This window comes from Aphidius gifuensis, linkage group LG5 (assembly GCF_014905175.1).
Source record: "Aphidius gifuensis isolate YNYX2018 linkage group LG5, ASM1490517v1, whole genome shotgun sequence".
NCBI lineage: Eukaryota > Metazoa > Arthropoda > Insecta > Hymenoptera > Braconidae > Aphidius > Aphidius gifuensis.
In genome coordinates this window covers 20,352,184-20,371,989 of record NC_057792.1, presented here as the reverse complement: position 1 = coordinate 20,371,989, position 19,806 = coordinate 20,352,184, and the positions used below count along the sequence as shown (strand labels likewise).

The 19,806-nt window shown below is 26.0% G+C and overlaps 4 protein-coding genes across 6 annotated transcripts; 2 read left to right on the top strand and 2 right to left on the bottom strand.

The window, feature by feature from the left end:
- Positions 1–2,169: 2,169 nt before the first annotated feature.
- On the bottom strand, positions 2,170–3,806 carry LOC122858435 (stimulator of interferon genes protein). The gene is made up of 6 exons (XM_044161332.1): positions 3,676–3,806; positions 3,419–3,603; positions 3,226–3,336; positions 3,003–3,135; positions 2,788–2,930; positions 2,170–2,731 (listed from the first exon to the last, which is right to left on the bottom strand). Exons 1-6 carry the CDS (start codon positions 3,758–3,760, stop codon positions 2,357–2,359), a joined length of 1,032 nt encoding a protein of 343 aa, XP_044017267.1. The 5' UTR covers positions 3,761–3,806; the 3' UTR covers positions 2,170–2,356.
- A 690-nt stretch (positions 3,807–4,496) lies between these two features.
- LOC122858433 (dyslexia-associated protein KIAA0319 homolog) lies at positions 4,497–8,152 on the top strand. 3 transcript variants are annotated; one of them, XM_044161330.1, is made up of 5 exons: positions 4,497–4,710; positions 4,919–4,987; positions 5,057–6,295; positions 6,385–7,875; positions 8,020–8,152. In XM_044161330.1, the coding sequence occupies exons 3-4, from the start codon at positions 5,061–5,063 to the stop codon at positions 7,652–7,654; spliced, it is 2,505 nt and encodes an 834-aa protein (XP_044017265.1). In that variant the 5' UTR covers positions 4,497–4,710; positions 4,919–4,987; positions 5,057–5,060; the 3' UTR covers positions 7,655–7,875; positions 8,020–8,152. The 3 variants fall into 3 exon arrangements, with proteins under 3 accessions (XP_044017265.1, XP_044017263.1, XP_044017264.1); XM_044161328.1 differs by having other exon boundaries at positions 4,827–4,987; XM_044161329.1 differs by having other exon boundaries at positions 4,827–4,987; positions 8,005–8,152.
- Positions 8,153–10,062: 1,910 nt separating this feature from the next.
- Positions 10,063–17,548, top strand: LOC122858437 (nose resistant to fluoxetine protein 6). Its single transcript, XM_044161333.1, has 10 exons — positions 10,063–10,370; positions 14,955–15,244; positions 15,323–15,498; positions 15,581–15,744; positions 15,786–15,887; positions 15,959–16,518; positions 16,587–16,892; positions 16,968–17,142; positions 17,209–17,351; positions 17,420–17,548. Exons 1-10 carry the CDS (start codon positions 10,076–10,078, stop codon positions 17,546–17,548), a joined length of 2,340 nt encoding a protein of 779 aa, XP_044017268.1. The 5' UTR covers positions 10,063–10,075.
- LOC122858434 (26S proteasome non-ATPase regulatory subunit 5) lies at positions 17,406–19,479 on the bottom strand. Its single transcript, XM_044161331.1, has 2 exons — positions 19,222–19,479; positions 17,406–19,111 (listed from the first exon to the last, which is right to left on the bottom strand). Exons 1-2 carry the CDS (start codon positions 19,401–19,403, stop codon positions 17,782–17,784), a joined length of 1,512 nt encoding a protein of 503 aa, XP_044017266.1. The 5' UTR covers positions 19,404–19,479; the 3' UTR covers positions 17,406–17,781.
- Positions 19,480–19,806: the final 327 nt, after the last annotated feature.

Here is a 19,806-nt window from a genome sequence, read left to right as displayed (position 1 = left end):
ATATCATCTTAAAATTTTCCGTCCGGTAAATTCGTGGTTAGAAATATTTTAAATTACCTCGTGGTTGCTCGGTGTTAAAAAAAAAGTACAAGTTGAAATAGTAAAATAGTTTCTTAGATTTTTGTTGGTTCGTTTTAGTTTTCGCGGAGTGAACATCGTATCGAATTTTTTCGTTCGTTAAATTTGGTTAGAAATTTTTTAAACGACCGCGTGTAGATTGACTCGTGATTATAAAAAAAAAAAAAAGTGAAAGTGCAAGTGTTAGTGATTCATTACAAAAAAAGAAATCTGTAATTGAAATTAATTAAAGTGATATAATAAAAATGATAAGTGATAAAGTGAATATAAGTGTAAAAAGTGCCAATTGCTGATTTGGGATTAATTGGATTATTGGAGACTACCTTGACAATTTCTTCATGGCTTCGCTGAGAGGATGTGATAAAATTTATGTGGATTATTGGAGACTACCTAGACGACTTCTTCATGGCTGTTTGCTGAGAGGATGTGATGGAATTTATGTGGATTATTGGAGAATACCTGGACGACTTCTTCTTGGCTGTTTGCTGGCATAAAGTAAGTTCCTCTAGATCATGATTGACTAGTTGTAATTTTTAACCCATCCCGGAAAAGTGCTTCAATATCCTTGAAGTTTCAAAAAATTGTTGCTATATTTTTTGAAGCTTCTTGTCGTTCCATTATTTTATGTATAGATTTATTTTGACTGATTATTACAATAATTATATATATTCAATTTTAATGCTAAATTAAATATAGTCGTAGTGTAAAAGTCAAAATGAATCGACCTTGTCTATCTCAAACAGAGTAGACAAGGGTGATTAGGAATTATTATCTATCGTGAAAATTTATAATAGATAAATTATCACCCTATTTTCCATTCGCGATGTATTTTTTTTATTTGATATCGAATGCACGTTTCCAAAAACAATAATAAAATTTTCAAGTATGTTTCAGGTTTTTTTTCTGTTTCAGGTTTTTTTATGATTTCAGATTTTTAAGGAGTTTAAGTTGTTCACAATATTAATATTATGATTTTTTTTTGTTTCAGGATTTTTATGATTTCAGGTTTTTCACGATATTAATATTATGTTTTTTTTTGTTTCAGAATTTTTATGATTTCAGGTTTTTCAAGATGTTAATATTATGATTTTTTTTGTTTCAGGATTTTTATGATTTTAGGTTTTCAATAAAATGATTTTAATACAAATGTATTTTCAAGATTTAAATATTTTATACAAAATTGTATATAGTGAAATAGTGAAGTGTGAAATAATGATAGTAAGTGATAGTGGCATAGTGATTAAGGCCTAGAAATGTCCTATCACAATTAGTGATAGTGGCATAGTGAATTGAGCCTGTAGAAATGTCCTATCACAGTGAATAATAAAAAATTTACCTGCTGCTATGAGCGCGGGTATAATCGAATATATATGTATATTTTTTTTACATACGCGCGCGTTAATAATTGCTGCTACGAGCGCAAGTATAATTATATATATAGAAAATATACCTGCAGCTATGAGCGCGGGTATAATTCATATATATATTTATTTTTTTTTGCATGCGCGTGCGTTAATAATTGCTGCTATGAGCGCAAATATTAATAAATATATATTTAAAATATATACCTGCAGCTATAAGCGCGGGTATAATTACGTATATATATTTTTTTTACATGCGCGTGCGTTGATAATTGCTGCTCTGAGCGCAATCCGAAAAATTTGAAAATCCCATCGAAATAATTCTAGCTGCAGCTAGAAAACGTGCGAAAAGTGGATTAGGTCTACTGGAGAAACCACTTGACAAAAAAAAAACGAGTCAAAATGTCTTACCTCCTGGGTGGCTTGGAAAAGACACCCTCGAAATTTACCTGTTATTATTAATTTATTATTTTTCAGCTTCTAAAATTTAATCAACATCTATGTATTGCTAATTTAATTAAAATAAACAAATTATTATCACATAATGTAATTTTCACTTGAAAAAAATTATCAAAATTTACTGTACACTTTATTTTATTATCATAAAAAATATAAAACAACAGTTATTATTTTTTTTCGATTTATTTTTATATTCTTTTTAACAATAAATAATTAATTATTGAATTTATTCTTGAAATGTTGCTAGCTTTTTTTTTTTTTTTTAGGATTATAAAATTGTATAGCATTGATTGATATCTTTTTCAGGTAAAGCTCTTTTTTAATTTATCATAGTTCAAATCTTCAACAAATTAATTAATTGGCTGGCACATACAAAAAAATATAAATGTAATTTAATTTCCATTAAAAATTATTCCATAAACCTAAATGTGCTTTGAGTATAAAAAAAAAAATGTCCATTAAAATGACTGAAGGGCTTGCTGCCGAATTCGATCAAGCAACATTTCTGCAACATTAATTCGATTCCCTGTGTCATCATCATCTTGGTAATAAACAAGCTCAACAACATTTCGACAACTTGGATCACTAACAAGTTTAGCCAGTGTTTCATAAAATGAAGCAACAATTTGCTTTTTATTTCGTCTATATGTTGCAGTTTGTTCATGATTATGCTGGAGAATTTCATAAAGTGTGAGCATTGGTGTTGCACCTTCAACAACAATATAAACTGGACGATGTCCTGGTTCATAATTATTTGGATGAATTTTATATACAGTATTTTTGTAATCACGTCTTTTTGTTCCAGCTCTATCACGAATTTCACTTTGAAGACTCTGTAAATTTAAATTTATCAATATAGCTATTCAATTTTCAATATCGACAAACATACCTTGGCTCCTTCAAGCCGATAATTTGATGCCTCTGATAAATCTGGAGGAATATATCCAGACTCTGGAATTAAAATAAAAAGCTTCTTCACAGGTATCGTGACATTTTCACTGGCTTCATACATTTCGATTTTTGATCGAATTCCTTAACAAATAATTACAAATTAAATACTGTTATTATATTTTAATAATCAACAAATTTATAGCTGTAAATTACCAGGGTTATTGATACCATCAGAAGGAAGAACAAATCTCAAATATCCATAGTAATAAGAGTATGCCATTCCTCTTCCATAATCAATTCCTTCCACTTCTTGAATCGACTCATCATCAGTTAATTTATTTTCATTCTAAAAATAAAAATATAAACAAATAATTAAAGAACTGTTTTTTTTAAATAATCAATTGGTACTTGAATTATTTGGTTGCAATTGATAGACCATATTCAACATGCAGGACAAAAAAAATGCAGCAGCAAGACCAAAAAATCCAACAGCTGGTCCATGTTGCCACACTTGAACTACTGGATTACCCACATTTGAATAATAAAACTAAAAAGAAATAAAAAATATCATTTTCAAAATAATTTTAACAATAAAATAAACTGTGTAATAAAATAATATTCAAACTTACAATCATAAAAAAACTAAAGACAAATAAAACACACGAAAATTGGACATTAAAAAACATCAAATTTTGTACATTTGTTATTTCATTGTAATTAAAATTTGCCTGTAATAATTCTGTACAAAAATTGGCAGTATGATGGATCATGTAGACAATTGATAGAGCAATAAAAAATATAGCTACAACAGTAACTGAAAAAATAATATTATCAAGTTTAGAAGAATATAGAAATTAGATCAAAAAATAAAGAAAAAATTACTAACTTATATCACAGATTGTTTTGATAATGCTATCTTTGTAAATTAATTTACTGAGTATTCCAATAATTATCATCAAAATTATGGCCATTATTAAAACAAGTATTTTCAATGAATACTTTGGTATTATTTTTCCATTGATGCCATTGTAATTGTTGTTGTAATTATTATACAATTTCTAAAATAAAAAAACAAAACAATTTAGTCATTTCAAACATTGAATTGTACCAGTTTAAATTATTGTCATTGGTATGAAATTAAAATATGATAACAATAGTCAATATAAACTTTGATTACCATTTTTTTTTTTTAAATAAAATCATCCAAATGTTCTTGCAATTATATTAAATAAAACGACTAATTTAATGAAGATCTTGGAGCTTTATTTTTGTTTATTTTGATGACAACATGGACAACATGTTGCACTGTGTTGAACAGAGTTGGGCATGTGGTGACTTGATGAGTTCTTGAGTTTATTACATTTTTTTTTTGCCAATTATACATGAACGAAATGAATGATACTCAGCTGATTTCTTTCAAGATGTTTAATTTTTTTTACTATTATAGATTTATAGTGCAATTATCAATTATTAAAAATATTTAATTAAGTCAAGTTTTCACACTCAAATTTTATTTATTACTAGAATCAACTAGTTTCTATCATCTTAGAAAAATTCAGTTTTTTTTTTTATATTTAATTTTCTGGACTTGGTCCAAATAGTCCAAATACTTTCATAGAAAATTTGGCTAGTAATTAGTAAACATCATATTTATTATTATTTTATTATTTTGTAAACAAACCTAGACCACGCCCTAAATAATTTATATCGTTGTAAGTAAACTTTAAAGTTTCTATGACAACCCGAAAATGGCCGAAGTTATTTTTCAGTAACATGTTTATTGTGGTTTATTGAGATGAAAATTTTTATGTTTACAAGGCTTACACCTTTATCTTTATCACCCAGAATTTTCCGGTGATTAGTTTATAATAAATATATATTTTTTCAACATCAGCATATCCGAGTATGCTTGAGCCAGGAAGTATGATAATTACCCCTATGTTTTTCACAATTAAATACAAACTGTTGTTGTTTGATACTTTGATGTAAATTAAAATAATACTCATTTTAATTATAATAGTTTATTTTTTTCATTAGGCCAACATGTGGAATATCTGTTTTATATATTCTTATGCAAATAATTGTCATTAGCCACATTTAATCCGGATTTAATTGAATATTTAATTTAGCAGGAGGTTTCTACAAACTTTTGTTATTTAAAAAAAATATCAGTTTAACATTTACAACACAAGGCAAAAGTAAAAACTTATTTATTATATTATTTTATTAATTAAACAATATATTAATAATATTTTTTTTATTATCAGGACAATGCTGAATATTATTTATCTGTTATTGATACTGGCACTAGGTGCATTGACATTGGGAAAAAGTTTGGACGACTGGCAAACGAGCAATTATGATCGTATTAAAAAATGGCAAATACAAAATTCATGTTTAAAATTATATCCCAAGGTATTTACAAGTTTTACACCACGTGGAAATTTATCAAACAATGTGATATCAAAACAACAATTAATATTTGACATGGAAAATTGTGTTAAAACTTGTTGTGTTGATGATGAATGCAATGTTGCATTTATGTACAATAAAACATGTTATCATGTTAAATGTAAATACTCATCAGAAATGTGTATACCACTGTATCGTCCTGATTTATCAGGTCTAATTGATCCACCAAGAATGGTGCTTGTAAGACCAATGGAAAATGATAGAAGCTGGAGTGATTGGTTGACTTATTCAACTGATGATGGAATGATACCAAAAGACGGATGTGTAAATGATGATGATTGTCAAAATGATGAAATTTGTTTACCAAAAGATACACCAAATGATTTACAAAAATTAAATGACAAAGGTCAATGTCAATCAATACAATTTCCAAGCAATAAAAAATCAACTGAGCTATCATTAATTAATTACGAGAATAATGATAAATCAAGTACATCAAAACAACTTAAACAATTAACTGTTTCAGTTCTTTCAAAAGAAGTTAGACTTCCAGAGTCTGATGTTACACTGTCAGCATATATTATGCCAGCTGAAACACCAACTGAAACGTATAATTATGTTTGGAGTTTATTGAGTCAACCTGGTAATACTGGAACAATGACTGGACAAAATAGTCCAACAGTTAAATTATCAAATTTATCAGAGGGTCTTTATAGATTTCGTATTGCTGTTACAAGTCAAGATGGATATGGTGAAAATTATGCCAATGTTAGTGTACTACCAGCAAATAGAATAAATCAACCACCAATTGCTATAATATTACCAGCATCACAAATTGTCAAGCTGCCAAATACAGAGGCAGTTCTTGATGGTTCATTGAGTAAAGATGATGATCATGTTATTTCATATCATTGGGAATTAACTAGAGGACCAATTGGCTATCAAGCAATCCTCGATGATACACCAACAATTCAATTGAAAAATCTCATTGCTGGAAATTATACTTTTAAATTAACTGTTGAAGACTCAAATAAAGCTACTAATTGGACAACTGCTAATATAACTGTACTTAAAGTACCAGATTATCCACCAAAGTATATATTTATTTGAATGTTTTTAAAATAAAGCTGCTAAGTTTGTTTTTAATTTGTAAATTAATTTAATTTTTTGCTTTAATTTTTAGTGCAAATGCTGGACAAGATATTATAATTTATTTACCAAATAATAAAATAATACTTAATGGTAATTTAAGTTCAGATGATCGTGGTATATCAAGTTGGGAATGGACAAAAAGTCCATCAGATCAAAATAAAGCTGTTGATATGCAAAATACAAGAACACCATATTTAAAATTATCAAATCTTGAAGAGGGTATTTATACATTTGTATTAAAAGTTGAAGATGATTCACAACAATCATCAACAGCTGAGGTACATGTATTTGTTAAACCACCAACAAATAAACCACCAAAAGCTGATGCTGGTGGTAATTTAACACTTGCATTACCAACAACAACAGCACGTCTTGATGGTAGTAATAGTAAAGATAATATTAAAACATATAATTGGTATCAAATAAATGGACCAAGTGATATTAAATTTACAAATAATAATGACTCAATAACAAACATAACAAATTTAACAAAAGGTTTATATAAAATTAAATTAACTGTTGTTGATATTAATGGTAATGCTGATTCAGATATTATATTTATTAAAGTAACACAAAATAAAAATCAACCACCAATTGCAAATGCTGGTGGTGATCAAATTATTTATGCACCAGTATTTGCATTAATTGTTAATGGATCAAAATCAAGTGATGATTTATTAATTAAAGAATGGATATGGACCAGAGATCCAGAGTCACTGGCAATTGGTACAATTATACCAAAAACAAATGAATCATCAGTTCTTATTGTAACTGGTGATATTGTTCCTGGACGATATGTATTTCGTTTGAAGGTCAGTGATGAACAGGGTGACAGTAGTGAGGATACAGCATCAATTATTGTTAAATCTGATCCTGAATTATTTCATCTTGCTGAATTAACACTTAATATTGGTGCAAATTTATTAACAAAAACACAACAAGATTCAATTATTTTAAAACTTCAAATGCTCCTACATGAAGTACAAAATATTAAAATTATATTGAGAGATTTAAAAGTTGAGCCAAGAACTGGAAAAGCTAAGCTTATATTTTTTGTTCAACAAGAAAATAATGGAATTATTAAATCATTGAGTGGTATTGAAGTTGTTCAAAGATTAAAAGATAAATTATTACAAGATTCAGAACTTCTTCAACTTTCAGTTGCTTCAATTGATACAGCAATTTGTCAAAATAATTGTTCTGGACATGGAGTTTGTAATGAAGAAACAAGACAATGTCTTTGTGAAGCATTTTGGATGCAAAATTTAATTGAACAATATTTAGGAAATGGTGAAGTTTAGTTAATGAATTTTCTATTAATTTGTATTTGGTAATTAATTATTGAATTCAGATCATTTGGATACTCTTCTTTCTTTGACGATTTGTTGGATTGGACTTGTATGGGGAATAGCATGTCTCTGTTACAAGCTATGCTCTGGACAAAAAAAATCTAGATCAAAAAAAAAAACAGCTCGTTATTCACTTCTTCAGCCGGACATTGAGGAAGACTCATCTGCTGCATGTATGTTTCGAATGGACCTTGGATTCTATTCATCTTCTTGATAATCTACTCTTTTTTTTTATTTTTTTTTTTTTTTTTTATCTTTCGAATTTGTCGGTTTAGATACAGACAACTTATGTTTATTTAAAGTTGGTTTAATTCCAGTTTCAGCCAAACACAAGATGGTACTTTCTGAATCAGATACGGACTCTGATGTTTTATTTGAACATCGTAGAGGAAAAAATAATTTTTTAAACAACAAAAATGACAAAAATCGTAATGGATTTTTGAAGAGTGCTTCTAGAATTAAAACATGAGGTAATTTTTATTATCTCAAAATTATTTTACGTTCATTTTATTCTTAAGCAAAGCAAAATGTTTAAAATTTTGTTTTTTTTCAATCTATTATTTACTTGATAATTTCTAGTGGCTACAAAAAATATTATTGTCAAAGTATATAAATATTAACTTGAAGTATTTTTATCTGTTGACTTGATTTTATATATTTTTTTTTATTTCAGAAATATATACTTGAAAATAATAACGCAACATTACACGTAAGTTTAATTAAAAATCCAATGAGCTAGTCAATTTTGCTCTTGTCATAAAAATATAAATTTCTAAGAAGAGAAAATAAATATAAAAATAATTTATTTTATATATTTCGTTGACATGATTGGTGTCTATGAACTTGAAAAATAATTATCTAACAATATTCAATTTTTTTTTATATATAGTCTAAGAGTTTTCGAAACTCTTGTATCTGTTGTACTTGAATTTTTGTGATATATTTTAAGAAATTTTATTAATATATATACAATGCATTTTATTGTAATAAATAATTTTCATTCACGAATTTTTCATTCATCAATACCAATTGATAATTCTATAAATAATTTTATTTTTTATTATTTAATTGAGTGGAGACAATTAAAAAGATGTTGAGCTAAAAAGTAAACAGTAATTTTTATTACTAAAGCTCTGACGGTGAATGACATTTCAGTAAATATCATTGACATATTTTCTTGTCGCTAATGACCGGAAGTAGTCGTTCTTTTTAATTGCCTGGGTTTTTTTGTTTCGTCTAATCAACTGATTTAAAAAAACCAAAATAACATTTTACAGTTAAAAATTAAAGCCAAATTTCACCAGAGAAAATTCACACAATTTCAATGAAAAAAAAATATATATATTTTCAATTCACAAAGAAATTGTAGAAAAATATAGAGAAATTTTTCTTTTATGGATTTCACTTTTTTTATTTCTAACATAATTTAAAAAAAAACACATCAATTGAATTGAAAATATAAAAAACATTCATGTTAATTTCGAATCAAGTGGTATTTCAATATTAAAAAAAATAATCAACTAAATTTTTTTAAATAATACTTGACACATAAATCGTTAAGTAAATAATTAAAAACTTTTTTATTCAAAATTAATTCATCAATAACAATTATTTTTTTTTGGCTGCAAGAAAAAGTGTTTCAATATTTTCTTGACATTCTTACAGAATACTTGAAAAAAAAAAAAAAAATTAACAACTTACGTAATAATTATATTTTATATCCTATTGTCCCGAATGCATACATTAATAAACAATGTTGTTTTTTTTTATCCATTTACCGATAGAAAAAAAAATCGATACATAATTTTTTATCCATGTAAAAAAATGTTACAATGTTGGAGGAGAAAAAAAAGGTTTTCATCATGAGATAATTATGTGATCTGGAATATAGATATGAATTTTTATTATTCATATATTTCAAGGCATTTCGAGCAAAAAAAAAAAAAGCTTGGAGGGGAGTTGTTTCATTCTTTGACCAAGCAAAAGGCCTCAAAACATTCTCAAGTATTTTTCTCTCATGCCCTCTCTCCACTTGAATTTCTTTTGACTTTGTGATTCAAACACACAGCAAGAGAATCAACTTCTACTAAAAGTTATTTATTCACCTGTAACCGATGTTGCACTGTTGGCCCACCACAGTTTGTCAATGACCATCGAACAGAAAACAATAGAAAAAAATATCAAAATCAGTGTTGAAAAAAAAATAAAATAAAAAAACATGAGCATAATAAAAAATATTAACAATTAATTTAAAAAATCAACATAATATTTTTATAATAAATTAGCAAAAAATAATGTTTAAAATTTAAATTAAAAAATCATATTTATATAAAATTTTTAAAAATGAATATCAAGTGGATTTTAATATTATTTATGATAATAAATGTATTTGGCGAAGAATTAACAAGTGTAAAAAATTTACAAGATGATAATAATTTAGAAAAATTAATATTAAATTCGGTGCATAGAACACGAAGTTTACCAGAAATAATAACAAATAATACAAGTGATGATTGGAATACAATTAGCGAATTATTAGATGTTTATAGTACAAGAAATTTGGCAAATAATTGGAAAGAAGATGAATATCCAATTAGTAATTATTGTGAAAAAGATATTACAAGATATATCAAAGGACTCAAGGAAAATCAAATTTGGGCATTAAAAGGTAAAAATTTTAATAACATAAATTAATTTTAATCAATGATAATTATTACTGAGGGTTTTTTGTTTTTTAATTATGCTCTAATCAATTTTTTTTCTTCTTTTTTACTAATGATAATATCATGATAATTGATAGAGGTACCTCAGCACTTTCTCTACCTGGCTTTTCAAATTTTTTTTTACTCTCTCTTTTCCTTCTGGCCTCTCTGTTTTTCTATCTTTTTATTTTTCTTTTCTCTGCTTCTCTCTTCTGGCGCTAACAAGTTTATTTTATCAGCTTTCTTTTTACCTGTCTTTCTCAGTATCGAGATTTTTATTTTTTATTTTTTTTTTTGGTTTGAATAAACACGCGCGAGCCAAATGATGAGCTGACAAAGATAAAAATTAACGTATTAGAACTAATCAATTTTATAACGGATATATGAATTGATAGAAAATGAAATTATGACGTGATAGTTTTTTTTTTTTTTTTGAGGCCGTCTTCGTTTACCAACTTTCATTCATGCAACGTTTCACTTTTGGCAGAATACTTAGCTGTAGATCCTTGATATTTTCATACATAATCGATAATGGTTTTTAATTTTTTTTCATTAGACAATGTTAGTGGTAAATTAAAATTGTTATAATTATTTTTTAATAATTTAAATCATTTAAAATGATTTATTATTCTTGGCAAAATTCAGTTGTAAATTATTTTTTATTTTGAAAATTTCTATTGCGTATTTTTTGTAAGTAATTTATTCGAAAATTTTTATTATTAAAATTAATATAAAGCAGTTAATTTTTTAGATAAAATAATTAAAAATCGTTAAATATTTTTGAAATTAATAATTTTTAAATTTAAAATGCAATAAATAATCAAAATAAAAAAATAAATTTTCTTTTTTATTTCTAAATAATTACTAATTTTAAAAATTAATCAAAAAATCATTTAAATTTTTTCATCAAATCGAAAGTTATTTTTGTAGAAATTATTTTAACCAGTAATCATTTTTTTTTTTTTTTTGCTATAAAATAATAATAATCAGTTGAATTATATAAATTAAAAATGAAATCGATGAGCATACTTTCCAACAAACAACAATAATTATGAAGAATAAAAAACTGATATGCATAAAATAAATAATCTATATATTTATATTTTTTAAATTACAAATTTACTTTATTAAATTTTATATTTTTCACTTTTTCTTGCCTAACTAGAGGGTAAAAGTCTAAATAAAAAAAAAAAAAAACACGTAGTCACGGTTTGGTGATGATAATAATCCAGTGGGTAACCGAGAAAGTTTTTCATTGTTCATGCACTATATCAAACTTTACTAGATATTTATTTGTATAATAAATTCTATTGCAATTTTAAAATACTTAATATTTTGTAAACTTGTTTACATTTAATTACACTTTTATTAAAAAAAATTTATGTAACAAATATTTGCAAACATGCCCAAAAAAATAATAACAAATTGATAAATAAATATCATTAAAATAACAATGAAAAAACTCTTTGTAATTCTAATGAATTATCAAGATAAAACATAACTTTTTTTTAAAAATAATTAAATATTTTGCAATATTAAACATGCGTATATTTATCCTGAAGAAAGTTATACAATATATAATTTTTTCTATTTATTATTTCATAGTGAAACTGTTGATAAATCCTCAAGGCCAATTAAAAAAAAATTCAATAAATTAATTTCTAATATTTTTTAAAAAATATGTATATTAAATCATAAATTGATGATACACTAAAATAATGGTCAACATTTGTGGCTTTCTCTTTGCCGAATAATACTTTCCCCCGACTGGGTCAGCAAATTGAGCACAAAGACATCATAAAATGTAGACTTGAGGAAAAAAAAAATTATATACACAAAATCATCATAAATAACAGATAAAAAATTCATTTTTTTATATAAATTTAAATTAAATATTTGAAGGGTTAAATACTTGTTAATATCAAAGCATTTAAGTTTTGGTTAAATCTATATTTAAAAAAAAAATATTATATAAGATGACGTCAGAAATCCTCAAATCGAAAAACATATCCTGTTGGATCTCCTGAGTGTGTCACTGGCACGTTTCATAACGCGAAATTAATTCGAAACCGGATTTCTTGATAAATTCGAAATATAAAATTTGGGATATTCAATATATCTAAAAGTCAATTTAATTATTTTTTATTTCCTAGAAGCTTTAATTATCTTTAATAAATTTTTTAGACAAATAATTTAATTTCGATGAGACGAAATGGTATAATTTATAAACAATTATATTTACATGATAATTAATTGAAAAATATAAATTTATTTATAAATATTATCCAAGCAAACAAGATTTATTAATTAAAAAATTAAAAATAATTTTTTCCCATTGAAATTTGCAACAGAAATATCAATATAAATAATTTAAAAAAAAAAAAAAAATGAACTTTTCCTGGATTTTCTTCGTATCTAAATTTTCTTCGTGCCAATTTCCTAGTTTTACAGAGAGTAATTCAAAGTAATCAGAAAAAAGTATTACATCAAGATTATCTAAAAAAAAGAGAAAAAAAAAAAAATTATTCAATCATAAGAGTTACCTTCCAGATGCAGTATAGTCAGATGAAAAGTATGGCTCGGCGGAAAGTCGTCGTAAATAAACAAGTTACATATTGTATAGAACTCAAGTGGGGAAACAAGACTGTTTATACAGTTTAACGATTAACAGCTTGTGTTTTTACCCTTATTGCTCAATACACCTTCTCCGAATTATTTTCACAAATAACATAACATTTCTCTCCGAGTCTCCGCGTTCTCTCCGCATGACTCACTCAACTAATCGAAAATGCGATTTAAATGAAAAGTAAAATAAAATATATAAATAATTTAACAATCGAAATGTTATAACAGTTTTTTGATTGCATTATTAATAAATGCTGTAGGCTAATAATAAAAAATAAATCATGAAATATTGTAAAATTGTCTCAATCCGGGTTATCAGCTAGCCAACTCTTGAAAAGTAACAGATGATAACCTTGTTAAAGTAAAAAACCTCGGCACTGAATGCACCACATTCAATGTGCAACCATTGAAATGTAATCTTTATTCTTACCGAGTTTTAAAAACCGGTTAACTCTGGACCTACAACTTTATTCTCAAGGATTTATCACTGCAATCATACAATTTTCGTTGTCATGTTTACTTTATTAAATTGTTATTATTATTATTATAAAAACCTTTTTTCAAGCACAACACGTAATTATAATTTTAAACAATGATTGGCACATGTTTCAATTACAATATGGCAAAACATAAATACACAAATGAACTTGACTTTGAATTGATGATGAGCTTCATTAATTAGCTACATTGTTTTAATTAAAAATTTATCATTTATACTTTGTCTTATCTCATGGCTTTAACATACATATATAATATTTAATTTATAAATATAATTTTTATATTTAATGACATCATAAATTTGCAATATGAAGTAATAAAAAATAAAAAAAAAATTAACTTACGTATCATTTTGCCTACACAACTTTCACACACAATTCACCATTTTATCACGTAACAAATATTTTTTTATTTCTAGATATTCAAACAAATCATCGAAAATTAATATTACATATTTAATAAAATTGTATGATATCATTGTATTTAATTTTCCTTGGAATAGTTGTTTTTTTATGATAAATAAAAATGAAAAAAAAGTAGGAAGGACAAAGCAAGTTGTATACATAGATAATAATTGATTGACGTTAGATATATTCTTTTATTGTTGTTATGAAATATGGGCGTTTTATTAAAAATATATTTTTATATATTTGCTTGACAGTGGATGTAATAGCGCAACATCCTAGTGGTTTTAATAATATACTCATTACATAACTGGATAATTGTTTAATGTGCCAAAAGGATCATTAAATCATAGAGAGCGAGGAGATAGAAAAAAAAAAAAAAAAAATCAACCCTCTCTTGTTGATTAGATAATTCTGTTTGATCACTTCCCGAATAGAAAGTTTAACTAGCCTGTTTATTGGTTGATATTATTTCTACCTGGTCTAGACTTTTTAACATTATTTTTTTCTTTTTTTTTTTATTAACACGCTTTTGAAAATTTGCTGATGCTTCGATATACATGTTTTTCATTCTTCTTGATTTATTTTATACTGTGACAATTCAAACTCAAAGGTCAAGAGAAAATTATACTGGTGAAAGCAAAATTAAAAATTTACATTTTACTTATTTAAATGTAAAAATAATATTAATTCAACTTAAATTATTATTTAGTATTTTTTAATTTTAAATTCAATTGATTTTAAATGAAAAAAAAATAAATATATAAATGCTTTACAAAATATTGATATTAGCTTGTGTCCACTATAATCATCGTTGACCTACTTGGTTGTATATTTTTATTTCTTTGCAACACTTGCGGAAGACTTTCGCCGTGACTATTCATTTAGATAGTCAATGAATTAAATGATATTGATGATACAAGTTTTTTTTTTTTTCATAATAAAAAGAAATGAAATGAGTTGAAATAAGCCATGAAGTTTCAACTGTCAATGATAAACGAAATTTTGATATTTAAATTACAGCTGATGATGCATCTGGTAGATATACAAATGGTTTTTTTTGGGGCAATTCATTTTTTACTGGATCAGCAACAGAGTGTGCCTACATTGGTTATGATTATTCAAAAAAAAATGATCACAAACATGTACCAAATGCTGAAGTTGGAGAATTTAATAGTGAGCTAAAAGTTAATATTAACAGTGGTCCATCAGGAAGTCAAACTTATCTACTTCCTGTTCATGACACACCACCTTATAAACTTGGATTTTTCATGATGAGAATAGCTATCAATGGAAGCACAATTTCGCCAGTTGTAAGTCTTGATATTTTCTTTCATAACATTGTCATTGTTGATCGATTAATTAATTAATAATAATTTTTATTATTCAAGACAAGATCAATACAGCTTGGAGTTTGTCTTCCTTTTTCATGTACAGCTGATGATGTTGCAATTATTGGAAAATTAGCAGCTAGTAATGTTGCTAGAAAACATTCATTCATCGAAAAAGTTCGTGATCATCATCAGTATTATGACATCTATGAAGATCCTGTTTTTTGGACACTTGTGTAATTTAAATTTAACAAATATATTATTTTCCATTTGATGGCTTTTTATAATTAATTTTTTTTTGCTTTTATCTTCTTCAAGTGGATCAAGTTTATTTGCAATGTTTATGATGATCATTGGAACTTCATACGACTATTGGCTATCAGCAAAATCATCAACAAAAAAAATTCATATTATTTATGATGTTGAAAAACCTGGTAAACTGGAACAAATTGGTACATTTGCACAGCATAAATTACCAAACGGTGAGTAACATGATGATTGTATAAAATATTACGAAAATTAGTATATTTAACACCAGTTAACAACAACAATGAAAATGAAATAAATATTCCTCAGTGTCCAGTTGTTCAATCTGCAACCAATATTGAACAAGTTATAAATTTAAGTATGTAATCAATAGTTAAATATTTCTACTGACAAAAAAAATCATATAATAAATAATAATTTTTCTTTTAGATGTATGTGAAGAAATTTTATTGTCATTTTCAATACGTGAAAATATGAAAACAATTTGTGATTCATCAGTTGGACGTGATACAATAAGTACAATTCATGGTTTACGAGCATTATCAATGGCTTGGGTTATTCTTGGTCATACATGTATTGTTATGTTTAAATATTCAGACAATATGGAATATCGTAAAGTTGTAGAAAAAAAATTAATGTTTCAAACAATAACAAATGGTGCATTTAGTGTTGATACATTTTTTTTTATGGGTGGTTTACTTGTATCATATTTATTTTTTCGTACAAATGCTATGGGTGATTTAAATAAATTAACCCAAGGAACACGTGGTTTTGTTGCTGGTTTTTTAAAATTCATGGGTTTACTTATTTATAGATTTTGTAGATTAACAACACCATATATGTTTGTTCTTGGTGTTGTTAATGTTACTATGAAATGGTTTCATTATAATTCAGTATTTGAACCACCAACATCTGATCATATTAATTGTCCAAATTATTGGTGGAGAAATTTATTATACATCAATACACTATTTCCAGTTGAACAAATGGTAATTAAATAATCATAAATACCCCCCTATGATTTATCAAAACAATTTTTGGCTATTTTTTTTTACAGTGTATGTTGTGGAGTTGGTACTTGGCTGATGATACACAATTTTATATTATTGGAGCAGTTATATTAGTTGTTGCAACGAATCATTTTAAAATAGCAGCATTTACAGTTGTTACTTTGTTGATAAGTTCATGGATAACAACTGGTTACATTGCACTGATAAATAATCACATGCCAAGTTCAGATGATCCACTTGCATTATTTGATAAAATTTATGATAAACCATGGACAAGACTTGGACCGTATTTTATTGGAATGTCTGTTGGTTATTTTCTTTTTAAAACTGACTGTAAAGTTATAATGTCAAAGGTAATTAAATAAAATTAATCAATGAATATATAAATTCTTGATAATTATATTGTTTCTTTTTTAAATTTTAAATAGGCTACAGTTTGCATTGGCTGGTTATTTTCTATAAGTTGTTTATTGAGCTTGCTATATGGTCTTTATGAAGCTGAACTTTCACCAATAACTGCTGCATCTTATTCATCATTGAGTCACAGTGCATGGGCACTTGCACTTGCTTGGATTGTCATTGCTTGTAGCACTGGATATGGAGGTATAAATTTTTTAAAATACAAAAAAAAAAAAACAACTATTAAATATTATTGTTATTAATTAACAGGATGGGTCAATAAAATTTTGTCAGCTCCAATTTTATATCCATTTAGCAGAGTAACATACTGTGCTTATCTTGTACATCCACTTATTATTCGACTGACTGCTATGAATATGGATTCACCATTTCATTTAGGAAAAGACATTGTTGTATGTATCAATATTTATTACAACTAATATATTAACAACAAAAATATTAATTAAATAATTCATTTCAGATGATTGTTTTTATTGGACAAGTTGTACTTTCTTATGTAATATCATTTATTGTTTCATTGGCATTTGAAGCGCCAGTTGTATCAATGCTCAAAATTGTTTCACCCAAGAAAAAAAAACGTATACATTAATTTATATTTTTAATGAAAAAAACAAAAATTAAAATAAAGGCTTAGCCTGATGATAATTATATGAATTAATAATTTTTAATATTATATTTTATACGTTAATTTTATATTATGAATATGTAAAAATAAATTATTTTATCTTACTTTTAAATTAAACTGTTTTTATTTATCAAAAAAAAAAAAAAAAAAACACCATTATTTGTATATTATAATAATTTATAAATGTAATTGAATAATTATGTTGGTACTTCAGTGGCAACTTCTGTTTCAAGATCAACAAAATATGGTCCTTGATGAACATAAGTTGTAAATTTTTGAATATTTCCACTGTCAAATACATCTTCAGCTTCAGATAAATTTTTAATAATTTCATATCTTATTTCTTTGATGTTTTTATCACAGTCAGTTGTTCTTGCAAGTAGCAGCTCAATTAAACCAGGATAAGATGCAATTAATTCATGTCCCCATGTTTGATTTGATATTGAGCTGAGAACACGATAACTTGATATTTTAATATCATGAAATGGCTGACGACAATACCCAATGATCATATCAAGTGGATCATTATTTATCAAGTCAAACCAGCTTTTTGTCAATGACATTATTTGATTGTCTCGTTTTGTTTTATCAACGTATAATATCATAGCCAGACAATCAAGACCACATACTTTTAATTCACTTGGCATTGTTTTGATAACTTGACTGATTCTGTGAATGGCATTGTTCATGAATTGTCCTAAATTTTGTAGGGCATATTTACCATCATTTGTTGATGCAATATGACCAAGTGTATCAAGTGCATTGGTCAATAATAGTGTGTCTTCTGTTTCATTGATAACATCAAATAATGCATAAATAACTGGTGGATATTTTGAGAGTATATCAATATGACTTTTTGATATTTTACCAAAAAATCTCATCAGGCCTGGTATCAAAAGAATTGACAGTGGATTTTCATTTGCATCAGCAATTTTATCACTCAATGTTTTTAGTACATCTCTTTCCTCCAAATAATTTAAACCATAATCTGTACTTGCCAACTCAGCCATTACTTCAAGTGCATTTAATTGAAGCAGTACATCATCATCTTGTAAAATATTTATCAAGCTACTGAGAAATCCAGATGTTGCTGATGCATCAAGATTTTCTTTTGAATGCTTTGCAATATCAACAACAACATCGTAAATTCTAAAACTTATAACACCACGTTTTGATATTAAACGAGCAAGTGATGTTAGTAATGGAGAACTGTAAAGAGCTTTTACACCAGCTGGTGATTTACCAACTTGCTTGATAACATCCATAGCAATTTTTGCAACAACAAGATCATCTTTACCAATTTCTTCAATAACTAAATTTAATATATTTTTATCATTTATCAGTTGTGTTACAGAATTTTCTGATGATGCTGTTTTTAATAATTCTTTCAACACTAATTTTTTAACCAATGGATCTTCATGAATAATAAATTGACTCATTTCCATTGGAAATCTTTTGAAAACTTCACCGGCTTCCAAAACGCTGAATAATGTTGACAAATTATTGCAAACTTCTTCATTATAAATGCTAGAATAATAATAAACATTAAATTAATTATTTTGTTGTATTTTTTTTTGTCAATAAAATTAAATTATATGATAAATTAAAATAAATAAAATAAATGCTTGTCATCCAACCTGTCATTTGAGGTTAGCTGCGAAAATAAACGAGTGAAATCCAAATTTTGAGCAACATTATGAAGTTCAATTGAAGTTAAACTCCTCAATTTTATTTTAAAATCTTCAAGAGTTTCTTTTTTTATTTCGTTATCAGTATTTTCATCAATACTGATGATTTTTCTTTCAAACCATTCAATCATCTTTAAATTTTTAATTCAAGATTTCAAGTTTAACAAAACAACAATCAACAAAAGTCGTTATGTTTATTTTTATTTTTTATTTTTATTATGACTTGCGGGGGGCGAGAGGGGATACGAGGGGGTTAAATCGAGCTTTGCAAATTGCAACTTTACAAATACAAAAACCCTGCACTTTAGATTGATCGAAATTTCGATTGGGCAGTCGAAAAAAAATGGCTGACTAGTAAATTTAAAAATTTAATTTATTTTGTTTTTTTTTATCCATCAAAAATGTTTGTTAATAATTAATTAATTTATAGATAATTAATTTTAACAATTTAACAAACAAATTGAATATTAACAATATATATTTTTGTTTTTAAAAATTTATTTCGATTTCGATTTTATTGTCGGCCATCTTGGT

What these genes read in the sequence shown, in the direction of transcription:
- LOC122858435 (XM_044161332.1), bottom strand. Translation starts at nt 3,760, where the DNA reads ATGGCCATAATTTTGATGATAATTATTGGAATACTCAGTAAATTAATT. An exon ending in TGATGGTATCAATAACCCTG is followed by an intron (nt 2,931 to 3,002) that starts GTAATTTACAGC and finishes TTATTTGTTAAG; the next exon opens with GAATTCGATCAAAAATCGAA. An exon ending in ATCGGCTTGAAGGAGCCAAG is followed by an intron (nt 2,732 to 2,787) that starts GTATGTTTGTCG and finishes TTAAATTTACAG; the next exon opens with AGTCTTCAAAGTGAAATTCG.
- LOC122858433 (XM_044161330.1), top strand. Translation starts at nt 5,061, where the DNA reads ATGCTGAATATTATTTATCTGTTATTGATACTGGCACTAGGTGCATTG. An exon ending in GTACCAGATTATCCACCAAA is followed by an intron (nt 6,296 to 6,384) that starts GTATATATTTAT and finishes TTTAATTTTTAG; the next exon opens with TGCAAATGCTGGACAAGATA.
- LOC122858437 (XM_044161333.1), top strand. Translation starts at nt 10,076, where the DNA reads ATGATAATAAATGTATTTGGCGAAGAATTAACAAGTGTAAAAAATTTA. An exon ending in CCTGTTTTTTGGACACTTGT is followed by an intron (nt 15,499 to 15,580) that starts GTAATTTAAATT and finishes ATCTTCTTCAAG; the next exon opens with TGGATCAAGTTTATTTGCAA. An exon ending in TGAACAAGTTATAAATTTAA is followed by an intron (nt 15,888 to 15,958) that starts GTATGTAATCAA and finishes TTTTTCTTTTAG; the next exon opens with ATGTATGTGAAGAAATTTTA.
- LOC122858434 (XM_044161331.1), bottom strand. Translation starts at nt 19,403, where the DNA reads ATGATTGAATGGTTTGAAAGAAAAATCATCAGTATTGATGAAAATACT. An exon ending in CAGCTAACCTCAAATGACAG is followed by an intron (nt 19,112 to 19,221) that starts GTTGGATGACAA and finishes TTATTATTCTAG; the next exon opens with CATTTATAATGAAGAAGTTT.